This window comes from Heterodontus francisci, chromosome 35 (genome assembly GCF_036365525.1).
Source record: "Heterodontus francisci isolate sHetFra1 chromosome 35, sHetFra1.hap1, whole genome shotgun sequence".
Classification (NCBI taxonomy): domain Eukaryota; kingdom Metazoa; phylum Chordata; class Chondrichthyes; order Heterodontiformes; family Heterodontidae; genus Heterodontus; species Heterodontus francisci.
In genome coordinates, this window is record NC_090405.1 from 49,297,538 (window position 1) to 49,312,384 (window position 14,847).

At 42.0% G+C, this 14,847-nt stretch overlaps 1 protein-coding gene across 1 annotated transcript in view; it reads right to left on the minus strand.

Annotated features, from left to right (window-relative positions):
• Window positions 1-6,133: 6,133 nt before the first annotated feature.
• The window catches only part of LOC137350673 (tetraspanin-3), a 52,408-nt gene continuing 43,694 nt past the window's right edge, over window positions 6,134-14,847 (minus strand). Inside the window, exon 7 of the mRNA XM_068015521.1 lies at window positions 6,134-6,786. Coding sequence (XP_067871622.1) covers window positions 6,694-6,786 — 93 coding nt within the window. The 3' untranslated portion in view covers window positions 6,134-6,693. The remainder of the gene's footprint in view (window positions 6,787-14,847) is intronic.

The following is a 14,847-nucleotide window of genomic DNA, read 5'->3' on the forward strand; positions in this document are numbered from 1 at the left end:
TGGTGACCATGAAATCATTGTCGATTGCTGTAAAAACCCATCTGGTTCACTAATGTCCTTTCGGGAAGGAAATCTGCGGTCGTTACCTACATATGACTCCAGGCCCACAGCAACATGGTTGACTCTTAACTGCTCCCTGAAAAGGCCTAGCAAGCCACTCAGTTGTCAAGGGCAATTAGGGATGGGCAACAAATGTGCACATCCCACAAACGAATTTTAAAACAAAGGTGTGCTACAGTCAGCCACAGCACACCCAGGGCTAGGAATGGGTGATTAAAAACAAGTCAGCCAGAATTCCTACTCCTGATCACACCCCTATGCTGGAATGTGCACAGTGTGTACACAGGATTATACTTGGCTAAGGTGCGAGCCCCACCACCGCCCCTGCCAAATAGACTGACATCATTCATTGGTGAGGTTCAACCTAACTTGCTCTTATAATAGTGTCTTTTATGCAGTGAAATGGCCCAAAGTGCTTTAGCAGAAGCAAAATACTGACATCAAGTAACACTAAGGGAAGAATTAAGGGAGATGCAGGCAGGAATAAAGAAAAGGATGATTTGCATTTATATAGTGCCTTTCACAACCTCAGGATATCCCAAAGGGCTTTACAGCCAATGAATTATTTTTTTGAGATGTAGTCATTGTTGTAATGTAGGAAAGATGACAGCCAATTTATTTTTTTTTATTTCGAGATACAGCACTGAAACAGGCCCTTCAGCCCACCGAGTCTGTGCCGACCAACAACCACCCATTTATACTAACCCTACAGTAATTCCATATTCCCTATCACCTCCCTACGCTAGGGGCAATTTACAACGGCCAATTTACCTATCACCTGCAAGTCTTTGGATGTGGGAGGAAACCAGAGCACCCGGCGAAAACCCACGCAGACACAGGGAGAACTTGCAAACTCCGCACAGGCAGTACCCAGAATCGAACCCGGGTCCCTGGACCTGTGAGGCTGCGGTGCTAACCACTGCGCCACCCATAATTTACACACAGCAAGCTCCCACAAACAGCAATGTGATAATGACACCAGATGACCTGCCTTTGGTGATGTTGATTGAGGGATACATATTTGCCAAGACACTGGGAGAACTGCCCTGCTCTTATTCAAAATACTACCATGGGATTTTCTTTGTCCATGGCCAGACAGGGCCTCAGTTTAACATCTCATTTAAAAACTGCACCTCTGACCATGCAGCACTCCCTCAGAACTATGCTGGAGTGTCTGTCCAGATCTGGGAATTTATATCTCTGGAGTAGGACTTGAACCCACAACCTTCTAACTCAGAGACAAGAGTACTACCTACTGAGCCACAGTCAGGGAAAGGCTGGAATAATCAAATTCTATGCAGGCTAGAATGAGTAGCCTTTAGAGATTAGCAGGGTCAGGGGAATTGGGGAAGCAAAACTCACTGCAGTCCATTGGGCTGAGTATTGGCATTTGTGGAACCATAACTTAAGGAGTTAGCGTATTCAGGAAAAAAGGGCAGAATGGAAGGTAAATAGATGGGCTGAATGGCCTCCTGTGCTGTAACAATTCTGTGATCATGACACATACTTGAGAGCAAAGGAAGGAACCTGTATTAGGTCATAGTGCGTGTACAGTTAATCATTATGGGGCATCTTCATGACTGCCTGATAGAAGCAACGCTACTGAGACAGTCACAAAATCAGCCCGAGCATAACAACCTAACATCATTCAGTTACATACCAACTGTTTCAATTTCACGAGCAACCCTTTCTTATGCCAATAAGAACATATGGGTTAACAGCTCTGATGACGTCAAAAAAAGATTGTCATTGGTTAACAAATGCTGCAGTGTTTGCATACTTCTCACAGACATGAAATAAAACCCACTATGAACAATATACTTATAGCAAAGCAATGGAACAAATGGCCTCAGGATTGCTTGGTTGTACAAGACATCTGTTATTTTAGAATACAATATCTTGTATTGGATTACTGCAGTGACACCAAAGTGCCTGCAAGGATGCTCTTGATTGTTCTTACTGTGGTACCAAATGTAAAGTGTTGCATACTATGCATACAAGCTATGATCCATTCTTCTGTTTCTGTCCCATCTTCTCCCATGACCCTGTGAAGGTTCCGGGCACCGTTGCACTGGCACCAGCCACTGTCCCTTACCTTGCTCAAGTCATTTGTCCAGTGTGAGCTCAGTGACAGACTAGTTGACTGAGCAGTGCATCACAGCAGAGTGCAACCAGCTCCTCGCCTGATGCCCTTTCCCGCAAGTGTCAATGGATAGTGAACAGGAGCTGAAGCTCTGCTTGATTTTCTCTCCCACTACCACATAAACCATATTGAAGCTCCCATATTGCTGGCTCTATTGAGACCAATTAACTCAGTACAGAATGGTAATCAAACCTTGAAGCTTTCTGGTCCAAATGGCTCAATTTCAGAGTAAATAGTAGGAGTAGAATCAAAATGCATGAGATACAAGGGGAAGCTGGTGGAGGGGGCAAAGAAACATTTGATACTTGAAGGAGACAAACCCTACAGCAAAAAAAATGTACCAGAATTTCTTTTGAATGTGAAAGATTAACACAACTGCTGAAAATAATGAACTTGCCTGAGGCTCGAACATTATAGGTAGTGACTGTGGCTCATTAATAAGGGGTTACTCTATATCACAACATACGGTACTTGGCAAATCATTTATTTAGGACCTTGGCAATACCATGACTACAAATACGAAAAATACCACAGACAGGTGGAATGTTTAGTATAAATGGGTGGTTGATGGTCGGCACAGACTCGGTGGACCGAATGGCCTGGTTCAGTGCTGTATGACTCTACGACTCCAAGTTCCTGATGGACTGGTTGTTATATCCAGCTGGTGACTTTTCCAAAGACCGACCTGTATTTATATAGCGCCTTTCCCCACCTTTGGCATTAAAACACTTTGGAACGTCCTATGAAGTACTTTTGAAGTGGTCGCTGGTGTAATGTCGGAAATGTGGCAGTCAATTTGCGCACAGCAAGGTCCCACAATTGAAATAATTGACAAGATAATGTTTTAATGATGTTGGTTGAGGTTAAATATTGGCAGGGATACTGGTGCAAACTCACCTACTCTTCTTTGATTAAGCCAGATAAAAGAAGCCCAGATTAAATTCTGGGAAGTGTTGAGTTAGCTCATCTCAGCCAGGATGACAGTAGGGAGACTGTCAATGGCACTAATATAGAGGAAGAGTTTCCATTGCTGTTCACTGACTCTTGCACAGGTCAGATCACTGAGTACAGCACTCCATTTTGGACACTACACCACACAAAAAAAAAACTGATGTGGAACGGGTGCAAAAGAAAAGACTCAACCCAACTACAAAGCAAAGGACATGCGAAAGGATGGAGAAGCTTGAGGAAAGGCAATCACGATGGACAGCAAAGCATTAAGTGATGTAGATGAGATGCACACAGAATACAAGCCAGCCAGGAAAATAGGACACATTCACAACAGCTTGCAACAGCATTGCACACAGAAAAACATCCCAAGGCGCTTTACAGGAAAATGTAAGGAAAATGAAATGTCAAGCCGAGGAAGGAATAAGTAGGGTTTGGTGAAAGACGCGGGTTTTATAGAGGGTATCAAAGGAGCAGTGGGCTTTATGGATGCAATACCAGAGCATGTGGCCAAGGTGACTGAAAGCACAGCCATCAATAGTGGACGAAGGAAGGGAGGGAAGCACAAGAGGCTGAGCTAGATTCTTGATTAACAAGGGAGTCAACAGTTATAGCAGGTAGACAGGAAAGTAGAGTTGAGGCCACAAACAGATCAGTCACGATCTTATCAAATGGCAGAACAGGCTCAAGGGGGCAAATGGCCTACTCCTGCTGCTAATTCATAATGCATGTCCATATGAAAGTAGAAGGGCACAGATGCATTTAAGGAAAGCTGGATAAGTGCATGAAAGAGAAAAAAATAGGAGATGTTGATAGAATGAGGCTCAGGTGGAGCATAATATATGTCCACATGGGCTGAATCGCCTTTATGCTGTAATATTCTATGTAACTGTGTTTTGAGGATGTTGAAGGTCTGGAAGAGATAGGGATAGGAGAAGCCAACGAGGGATTTAAACAAAAGAATGTGAATTCACAAAGTTAATTTTTTTAATAATTGAGGGCATTGGAGATCCAATTAGTTTTTAAACAAAAGTAGGGACGGAGAACATAATTGAAAAATTAGCAAAAACTAAATTCAGATCTGATAACACTTCACTTAGTGATAAATGCTTGGAATAATTTACCAAACAGGGCAAGAACGTTGGGATTATTCAATACAAAGTGGCTAAGGCAAGAGTGTTAACATACTGAGGATGAACTTTGATGAGACAAATGGCCTTTTGTCCTGTTACTTCAAGTGATAAACTTTCTGAATAATCTGCCGACAGAGGAGCAGAGGCAAAAACAGTGGGATCTTCAAATTACAATGGAGGTTGTGGTGAGAGTTAGAATACTGGAGTAGAATGGGCCTATATTCTCTGGAGTTTAGAAGAATGAGGTGATCTCATTGAAACGTATAAAATTCTGAGGGTAGATACTGAGAGGTTGTTTTCCCTGGCTGGAGAGCCCAGAACTGGGAGTCTCAGTCTCAGAATAAAGGGGTCAGCCATTTAGCACAGAGATGAGGAGAAACATCTTCACTCAGAGGGTTGTGAATCTTTGGAATTCTCCACCCCAGAAAGCTGTGGATGCTCGGTTGTCGAGTATATTTAAGATTGAAATAGATCTTTGGACACAAAGGGAATCAAGAGATAGGGGGACAGGGTGATAAAGTTAAGTTGAGGTAGATCAGCCATGATCTCATTGAATGGTGGAGCAGGCTTGAGGGCCTGCATGGCCTATTCTTGTTCCTATTATGGTCTTCCAGAGATTTCAGTGGCAACTGGCTTTCCTATGCTGTGCAATTCCAACCTTAGTAAAACACTCCTATTGCTCCAGTGTAAGATTTCCATTCTGTAGAGAAACTACCCTTTATGGTAGTTTACATCATTGGCAATTAATTGGCGTATGGAGGGTCTTACTGACCTGCTAAAAAGCTAGAATGAATGTTTTCTGCTATTGAGATGAGTCTCGTTTTTATATGAACTGATACACAGAGAACTAAATGGGGACTGAACAAACTAATTCACTTAGTACTATTACTCATTAGAGAGGAGGCTTTCATTTCACCAATGCTGATTGCATTAAACCCAGATCATCTGAGATTAAAAAGTCAGTATTCCAACACATTGCATCACACACGCTGGCTGTAAACTGTTCCACCGTTCTGCTGGTGGGCTCCAACATGTGGGTCCTGTGCAGGTGACAGTGACACCAAAGATAGACTTACCCAATTCATTGTCAGCCACAGCAAACCTGGCAAGTTTAATCTTTGATGTTGCCATCAACTTAAGAATCTGTGGCACTTCAGTAATACAAAAGTGTCTCAAGGGTTTGATTGAAACGGTAACAAGAAAATCAAATGGCATTGAACACTAGTTAATGATACCTCCAAGTAGATTCCAAAATAGTCATCCGGCCTTTGCTTGAAACTCCTTCCTACACGGATTTGAAATGTAATTTAACTAGTTTAGATTTGCCATTTTTGGTTTGATGATCTTGTCTTATTTTGAAGTAATATTTAGGTTTTTCCTATTTAAACTTGCATTTATACAGCATCTTTCACAACATGGGGATGCCTCATTTCTCTTCACAGCCAATGAAGTATTGTTGATATATCATCAGTAACATAGGAAATGTAGCAGCTAGTTTGTGCCCACAAACAGCATTGAGAGAAATGACTAAATAACCTATTTTGGCAGTATTAGTTGTTGGCCAGGACACAGAGCTCCCCATCTCTTCTTTGAAAAGTGCCGTGGAGTATTTTACCTGCCATTGATTAGGAGCAGGAGTGAATAAATTTCCCCCCTCCTTAGGCGATGGATAGTGAAACCAATTGTGATACTTCAACATGTACCCTAGATGAGATCTGCCAAGTCAACAGAGCCCTGGAAACAAACCTGGGTTCACACGAGCTTCCCGGCTTAGTGCAGAGCAATCCTTTTTGGAAAGGTATGGCTTTTGCTCGTCCAATCACATTTAAACCAAAAAAAAAAAAACAACTTCAGTTTCAACAATCTTTATTTTCATTAATTCAGTTCACATACCCTATACTTGCTAAAAGGCTGCATTATTTCAACAGCCAACTTCAAACTTCATCAGATTTCGCTACACAGACAGCAAACTGGAAAAAATACTATACAATGCAAAATATCTTGATAGTACACACAGTAAAACTAAAACAAAATTCAGTTTATAGGCTAAGGACAATAAAGTTAATGCTTAAATCTTGGAAGATCAGGCTCACATACACTTGTCAGTTACTAGTGATTAGTTTCCTTGATTGCTACAGTATTAGTAGTCATTTTTTGTACAGTTTAATCTCTACTAGTTATACAGGGTCTCAGGTACACCCATCAAATGCGTACTTTCGTGCGACTATCCCCAGCAGTTCAGACCGTGTAAGATGTGCTTTAGGCTTACTTGCTATATACAAAAAGGAGAATGACTTTAGTGTCATAGACTGGTCTCTGAGCTTTCCAGTAGTGAAAATGGCAGGCTTGAGGATGGGGGTTGAGAAGGCAGGGGAGGAAAAAAAACGAACAGAACATTTAGGAAGCAGTTTATGCGTAGGTTCCTGCAGTGATGAGGAGCTCGTAGGCAGGGTCCCTACTCCTCCTGCACAGCACAACGAAGGCACACAGCATGCCCAGCAACTAGGAAGAAAACAGTAAACATTACTGGGGTGAACTGAAAAGCACCTTCTGCTTAAGGTACACTCAAATACCAAACTCAGTGGCCACCAGACCTTGCCTTCCATTACAGTGGCCTGCTGCTTAATTAGCATAAAACCCACCCCCCAAAAAAGTAATTTCCATAAAACTTCAAGAGTGAGATGAGCAAAAACAAATTACACAGCTTAATTTCACACCTGGCCAAACAAGATCACATTAACAGGTGAGGAAGGCCATTCGGCTCATCTTAGTTCAACCAACCTAAAGTTCGTCCACTGAAGCATCTAATTAGTTCCATGTGCTGATCATGATCAGTGGGAAGAGCCTTCCAATAGAATCGGTCTGAGATTTGCCTTTTACATGACCAACGTTGCAGAAATTTAGTTTTGCCAGTGGAAATGTGTGGGCCAGATGGATTCTCGCCCTGAATAGCACTGCCCAAGGGACTGGGTTGACGTTACCAGGTGATGTAATCATCTGCCAATTATGCATACAACAGGCACTCTGTCCAGCATGCAAATACTTGCAGAAAATGTAAAATATCAAATGTTTCAAACACAAGTGCCCTTAAAAAAAGTAATGGGGCTGTTGGAGATAAAAGACAAGTTTTTAGCAATATGCAGTATTTGCATGTAGAGTTTCCCTTCAATTTTTGCAACTCTACATCTGTACATGGCCTGGAGAGCTCATTATCTAACAGCATAATGCAAAAGGACAAGGTTTCCAAGTGTTAAATATAAACAATACACAGGGGAGTGTTCATCAGAAGAATGTAATTAACAGCATTGGCACTAAGCAGCAGCTCCAATATACAATTGCATCCATTATGTACTGAACTGGAGGATGGCCAATAAAAGGAGACACTTGTACGTTCTTTACTTTTATTCCAACATGGAGAAGGGGGCAAATTATGTAACTGAAGAAAGGCCATCAACCGATCTCCTTCTCTGAAATGATTGCATAGAATTTGCACCACCAGACTCTTCTCAGCTACACAATCCTTAAAGAGTATCTCCAAAATATAATGCAACCCAGAAGTTTGGCTTGAAATATTTCACTGAGCATGCTCAAGACAGAAATCAATAGATTTCTGGAGACAAATAAATAAAGGGAAATGGAGATAGCGCAGGAAAGTGGCGTTGAGGTAGATGATCAGCCATGATCTAATTGAATGGCGGAGCAGGCTCGATGGGCTGAATGGTCTACACCTGTTCCTATGCTCCTAAATTCGTAAAATCTGAGGCATGGAAACAGCTTGCATTTTATTGCATCTTTAATCGCAGTAAAACATCCCAGGGCGCTTCACGAGAACATTAAATAATTCAACACCAAGCACAATAGAGACAGGTGACCAACAGCTTGGTCTAAGAGGTAGGTTTTAAGGAAAGCCTTAAAAGGAGAGAGAGGGGTACTGAGGTAGCGAGGTTTGGAGAGGGTATTCCAGAGCTTAGGACCTAGACAGAGGAAGGCACGCCAAAAAGGTGGAGCAAAGGGGATCAGAATTGCGCGAGACCAGAATTGGAGGTTTTTTTTTTTAAATTCATTCATGGGATGTGGGTGTCACTGGCCAGGCCAGCATTTATTCCATCCAGGATGGCCCTTGAGAAGGTGGTGGTGAGCTGCCTTCTAGAACCACCACAGTCCTTGGGGTGTAGGTACAGCCACAGTGCTGTTAAGAAAGCAGCTCCAGGATTTTGACCCAGCAACAGTGAAGGAACAGCAATATTGTTCCAAGTCAGGATGGTGTGTGGCTTGCAGGGGAACTTGCAGGTGGTGGCTTTCCGCACACCATTAACATATTGTTTGCCTTTGCTCCATGACCTTCTGGTCAGCTATTCTGTGACCTTGTCCTATCAACACCTCTTGCATTATCTCTTTACTTGCTTAAAATCTTTTACATTTCTTATATCTGCCAGTTCTGAAGAAGGGTCACTGATCTGAAACGTTAACTCTGCTTCTCTCTCCACAGATGCTGCCAGACCTGCTGAGTATTTCCCCAGTGTTTCTGGTTTTTATTTCAGATTTCCAGCATCCTCAGTATTTTGCTTTTATTGCAGGTGGTGGTGTTCCTATGCATCTGCTGCCCTTGTCCTTCTAGGTGGTCGAGGGCGTGGGTTTGGAAGGTGCTGTCGAAGGAGACTTGGTGAGTTGCTGCAGTGCATCTTGTAGATGGTGCACAATGCTGCCACTGTGCGTCACTGCCATTGGTGAATGGACTGAATGTTGAAGGTGGTGGATGGGATGCCAATCAAGCAGACTACTTTGCCCTGGATGCTGCCCTCGAACCTCGAGTGTTGTTGGAGCTGTACTCATCCAGACAAGTGGAGAGTATTCCATCACACTCTTGACTTGTGCCTTGTGGACAGGCATTGGGGAGTCAGGAGATTAGTTACTCGGCGCAGAATTCCTACCCTCTGATCTGTTCTTGTAGCCACAGCGTGTGTGTGGCTGGTCCAGTTCAGTTACTGGTCAATGGTGACCCCCAGGATGTTGGTGGGGGAATTCAGCGATGGTAATGCCATTGAACGTCAAGGAGAGATGGTTAGATTCTCAGATTCTCTTTTTTGAGATGGTCTTTGCGTGGCACATGTGTTGTGTGAATGTTACTTGCCACTCATCAGCCCAAGCCTAGATATTGTCCAGGTCCTGCTGCATATGGATACGGGCTGCTTCAGTATCTGAGGAGTCACGAATGGTGAACATTGTGCAATCATCAGAGAACATCCCACTTCTGACCTTATGATGGAGGGAAGGTCATTAATGAAGCAGCTGAAGATGGTTGGGCCTAGTACACTACCCTGAGGAACTCCTGCAGTGATGTCCTGGGACTGAGATAATTGACCTCCCAACAACCACAACCATCTTCCTTTGTGCTGGGTATGACTCCAACCAGCAGAGAGTTTTCCCCGATTCCCATACTCGGTCAAATGCTGCCTTGATATCAAGGGCAGTCACTCTCACCTCACGAGTTCAGCTCTTTTGTCCATGTTTGGACAAAGGCTGTAATGAAATCAGGAGCTGAATGGCCCTGGCAGAATCCAAACTAAGTGTCAGTGAGCAGGTTATTGCTGAGCAAATGCACTTGATAGCACTGGCGACGACACCTTCCATCACTTTTCTGATGATCGAAAGTAGACTGATTAGGCGGTAATTGGCCGGGTTGGATTTGTCTTGCTTTGTGTGTACAGGATATTTTTGAGCAATTTTCCACATTGCCAGGTAGATGCCAGTGTTGTAGCTGTACTGGCACAGCTAGTTCTGGAGCACAAGTCTTCAGTACTATTGCCGCAATTGTTGTCAAGGCCCATAGCCTTTGCAGTATCACGAGACTTATTGACATTAATAGTATAATAGAGATGTTACTAACGAAACCACCAAATCCTAATCACATTTTATCTTTGCCTTCCAAATTAGGGGAGGGGAAATGAAAAAGGGGAAGAAGAAAAAAGCAAAAGGGGAAAGATAGCAAGCAAGGAAACAAAAGGGGGCAAAAAGGAGGACTGGTAGTCAGGAGAGTGCAGGAACCTGCACCCAGACAAGTCAGCAACTTCACAATATTTCAGAGAAAATCATACGAGGATGTTTCATTAAGAAAAGAATACATTCAACACATCATTAAGCATATTTGATGGTTGTCTGATCCTATCCATAGAAAGCCAATATGTACTATGTTTGTGAGGGCAGCATGGACTTAGAAGAACTTCTGTCTGGCTTGCTTCAGTCTAAAGGATTCACTGCTTTACAGCATTTCAAACAGCAACCCCACCAGATTTTCATCAGTCTCCAATTCATCAATATATTTGAGATTGGGTATATTCCAAAAAGATGGATGTTTCAATTGAGATGCAAGGGGATGCTACAATACAGCAGCTTACACCCAGTCTGCACCAGCATGAAACAGCATCACCCCTACAGATACATAACAATCCAGTTTGGAAAGCTCAAGTCTGACTCCTGAAATTTCCACATTAATGGGAACTCTGAATTCTGAATCACTTGATATCTTCAAAATGAAGCATGAAGACAAGAAACTTACAACCTCCGCATTCAATTACAGGATTCACTGAGTTTTACACAAACATTCCAGTATTTTATACCACTAAAGCAGTCATGGACTTCAAGGAATCTGTTGCTTTATGTCCTCCTTCTATGAGCAAAACTGAGGAATAGCCAAATGAAGACTTTAGATGTTTGAGAAATCTTGATTTCCTGGCAATACCCTGTTAACCTCATTAATGGATCATGGATCGAGCACATAGCCACGTTGACAAGTTAGCATCCTTACTGGCAGCAGCTGCTGCTGGAGTGAGAACACAAAGCCCAAACAAAATTGAAAAAGCATTAACTGCTGGGAGTGGATCAAGACTGTAATCCAATAGGTGGATTCAGACAGCAGTCAACCCAATTTAGCTTCACTCTGGCAGCTTGAAAAAGTAACAAGAACCTTAGATTACTACTTTGTAATCATTTCTAGCCAACCAGGGTTCTATATTTCAGTAACATCCAAGCAGACTAGATATGGTGGTCATGACTCATCTCTTCAAGAACAACAGGAAATTATGCACCCATTAAGGGTTTAAAATATGAACAGGTCTTACAGCTTTAAAAACAAAACATTCATAAAACATGGCAAAATAAATGTTCGTATAGTAATAGGCTTCCACATCAGACAGAGCCATAAATTTTGTTTATTTTTTTTTAAAAAGAAAACTTTTGGCAAGTCAACTCGTATCTAGGAGGGGAAAAAAGGTCAAGTTTACAATTAGTGAAAGCTAGCTTGGGAAGAGTTACATCCTGTTAGAGTTAAGATCAAAAAAAAAATTGCAAAGCAAAACTGCAGGTTGAGGCGAGTTCGACAAACATGCAGGGTAACAAAAAGATTAACCTTTGCTCCTCTTTGTAATATTAGCTCACGTACAACATCTTTTCCTCGAGCTGATTTAACCACTCATGCAGACTGTGCATTTACCACAACTTATCACAAACAAGTTTTAAAAAAGAGACTGCAGCTTTAAAGTCACTTTTTTTTTGTTCATGGGATGTAGGCATCGCTGGCTAGGCCAGCATTTACTGCCCATCCCTAATTGTCCTTGAACAGAATGGCTTACTAGGCAATTTAAAAGAGTTAACCACATTGCTGTGGGTCTAGAGTCACATGTAGGCCAGACTGGCTAAGGACAGCAGGTTTCCTTCCCCAAAGGACGTTAGTGAACCAGATGGGTTTTTACAACAATCGACAATGGTTTCATCGTCACCATCAGACTAGATTTTTTTTTTTTTAATTCCAGATTTATTAATTGAATTCAAATTTCACACGCCGATCTTTTTAATCAAGTAAAATGCTGTGCACAAGGTATGAAACCTACACCTAATCTAAAGTTCTATTTTTGTTCAAACACATCAAAAACCAAAATTTTTTTCTAGTTATTCACAGCTAGCTTCTCTCCAGCATCCCTCTCTTGGGGAGGAGAAACCATCCTTTTGAATATAGCTTCGGCACATAAAAACACCAGTGGCTTCTGCTACATGTCCCTGAATTGCTTATGGTTGAAGAAGCTGAATGTAGGGGTGAAGGCAAAGATCAATCTTGTAGGTGCCAAATGCAGAATTCTTCAATTTTATCTAATAGGAGTGAAAAACTGCTAAATTCTAAGGCGACTCCATTTAATAAATGTAACCTTAGCTTCTACTTGATGGCCACTTCAGAGGTCCCATTGGCTTCCACAAAACTGTAATCCTAAATGCACCACCTTTTGTGAGAAGCAATGGCAGGAAAAAAAAACAACTTTATTACAAACAAGCAAGCAAAAAAGTCAAAAACAATTTGCAGATGCTGTCTATGCTGCCAATGATGATGCTGGGTATAGCAATGAGCGTACAAGCACATTTTGCAGCCTTCAGTAGGGAGCACAAAGGATGCTGAATATACAAGTACTACCACTCCAAATTATAAAGAGGGCTGGAACTCTATCATGGGAAAGATATACTAACCATGGAGTAAATCCAGCAACAATTCACCTGAATGACATCTGACCTGAAGTGACTGAACTATGACAACAGACAGGGTAAATGTGCATTCTATGCTCTGGAGAATAAAGAAGTGGCCTGACTGAATTGTTTAAAATAATAATGAATTGTTGGGTAGATAGGATCCAACTCCTTTTTCCATCAGTGGAATAGAGGATGAGATGTTGGAATGCATAGTAAGTCTGTTAAAAGCAAAAGAAAATTGACAGTTAATCAATTGAGGTAAAAACAGAAAGTGCGGGAAAAACTCAGCAGGACTGGCAGCATCTGTGGAGAGAGAAGCAGTGTTAACATTTCAGGTCAGTGACCCTTCATCAGAACTGGAAATCAATTGAGGTGTTTAGTTGGGAAGCAAAAACATGAAAATATTCAGAGAAAGAGCAGAGATAAAAAAAGGAGGTATGGCTAATAAAATGGCAGAGCAGATTCAAAGAAACCAAATGGCCCACTCACAATGGGGAAGGTGGCGGCGTCGTGGTAATGTCCTGCAGTAGTAATCCTGGGAACATGGGTTCAAATCCCACCACAGCAGCTAGTGGAATTAGTTAACAGCAGCTAATTAATAAAAATCTGAAATTGAAAGTTAGTTATCAGTAATGATGCTGCGAAACTATCGATTGTTGTAAAAAAAAAATCTGGTTCACCAATCCCTTTAGGGAAGGAAATCTGCTGGCCTTGCCTGGCCTACGTACTATTCCAGACGCAAAGAAATGTGGCTGACTCTTAACTGCCCTCTGAAATGGCCTATAAAGTTCAAAGGCAATTGGGGATGGGCAATAAACGCTGGCCTTGCCAGCAACACCCACATCCCATGAAATGTTTAAAAAAAAATTCCATTCAGAAACCATACTACTTTGTGCTGGATGAGATGAAAATTAAAACCCCAAGGCTTTCATACATCAGGTCAGAGACAAAAGTTAAAGTCCAGAAATATTTGCAATACAAATACTAGGATTTCATAATAAAGCCTCATCTCCATTTCCATATTAAAATGAGCACAGCCATTGAAAATGTTTCCAATTTACATACTCATGCATATCACTTGAGCAAAATACTTCCCCCACTTGAACATTTAAAACATGTTGCCTGCCTACTGGATCACATAAATGGTTCCTCAAATTTCTATCTATTTTTGTAAACAGAGCATTTTTTCCCCCCATAGGTCCAACACAGTGCAGGCCAACATTAACCACAGAGGTTGAATAAGTATTTCAATTCACAGTTGCAACCATTGCTTCAATTGTATAGAACCTTGGTTAGACCGCACATGTGCGGTTTTGGTCCCCTTATCTTAGGAAGGATATTATTGCCATAGAGAGAGTACAACCAAGATTCACCAGACTTGTTCCCGGGATGGTGGGACTGTCCTATGAACAGAAATTGGAGAAACTGGGCCTGTATTCTCTAGAGCTGCAAAGAATGAATGAGAGGTGATCTCATTAAAACCTACAAAATACTTAAAGGGATAGACAGGGTAGATGCAGCTAAGATGTTTCCCCTAGTTGGGGAGTCTAGAACCAGCGGACAATTTCAAAATAAGGGGGAAGCCACTTAGGACAGAGATGAGGAGAAATTTCTTTACTCTGAGGGTTGTGAATCTTTGGAATTCTCTACCCTAGAGGGCTGTGGAAGCTCAGTCACTGTGTATGTTTAAAGCAGAGATTGACATATCTAAATGCAAATTATATAAAGGGATATGAGGATAGTGTGGGAAAAAGGCATTGAAGTGATCAGCCATGATCATATATAGAGGGTGGTAGATGGAAAGTATTCAGCATGGAGCTTGGTGACCAGTGGTGTTCCACAAGGATCTGTTCTGGGACCTCTGCTCTTTGTGATTTTTATAAATGACTTGGATGAGGAAGTGGAAGGCTGGGTTAGCAAGTTTGCCAATGACACGAAGGTTGCTGGAGTTGTGGATAGTGTGGAAGGCTGTTGTAGGTTGCAACGGGACATTGACAGGATGCAGAGCTGGGCTGAGAAGTGGCAGATGGAGTTCAACCTGGAAAAGTGTGA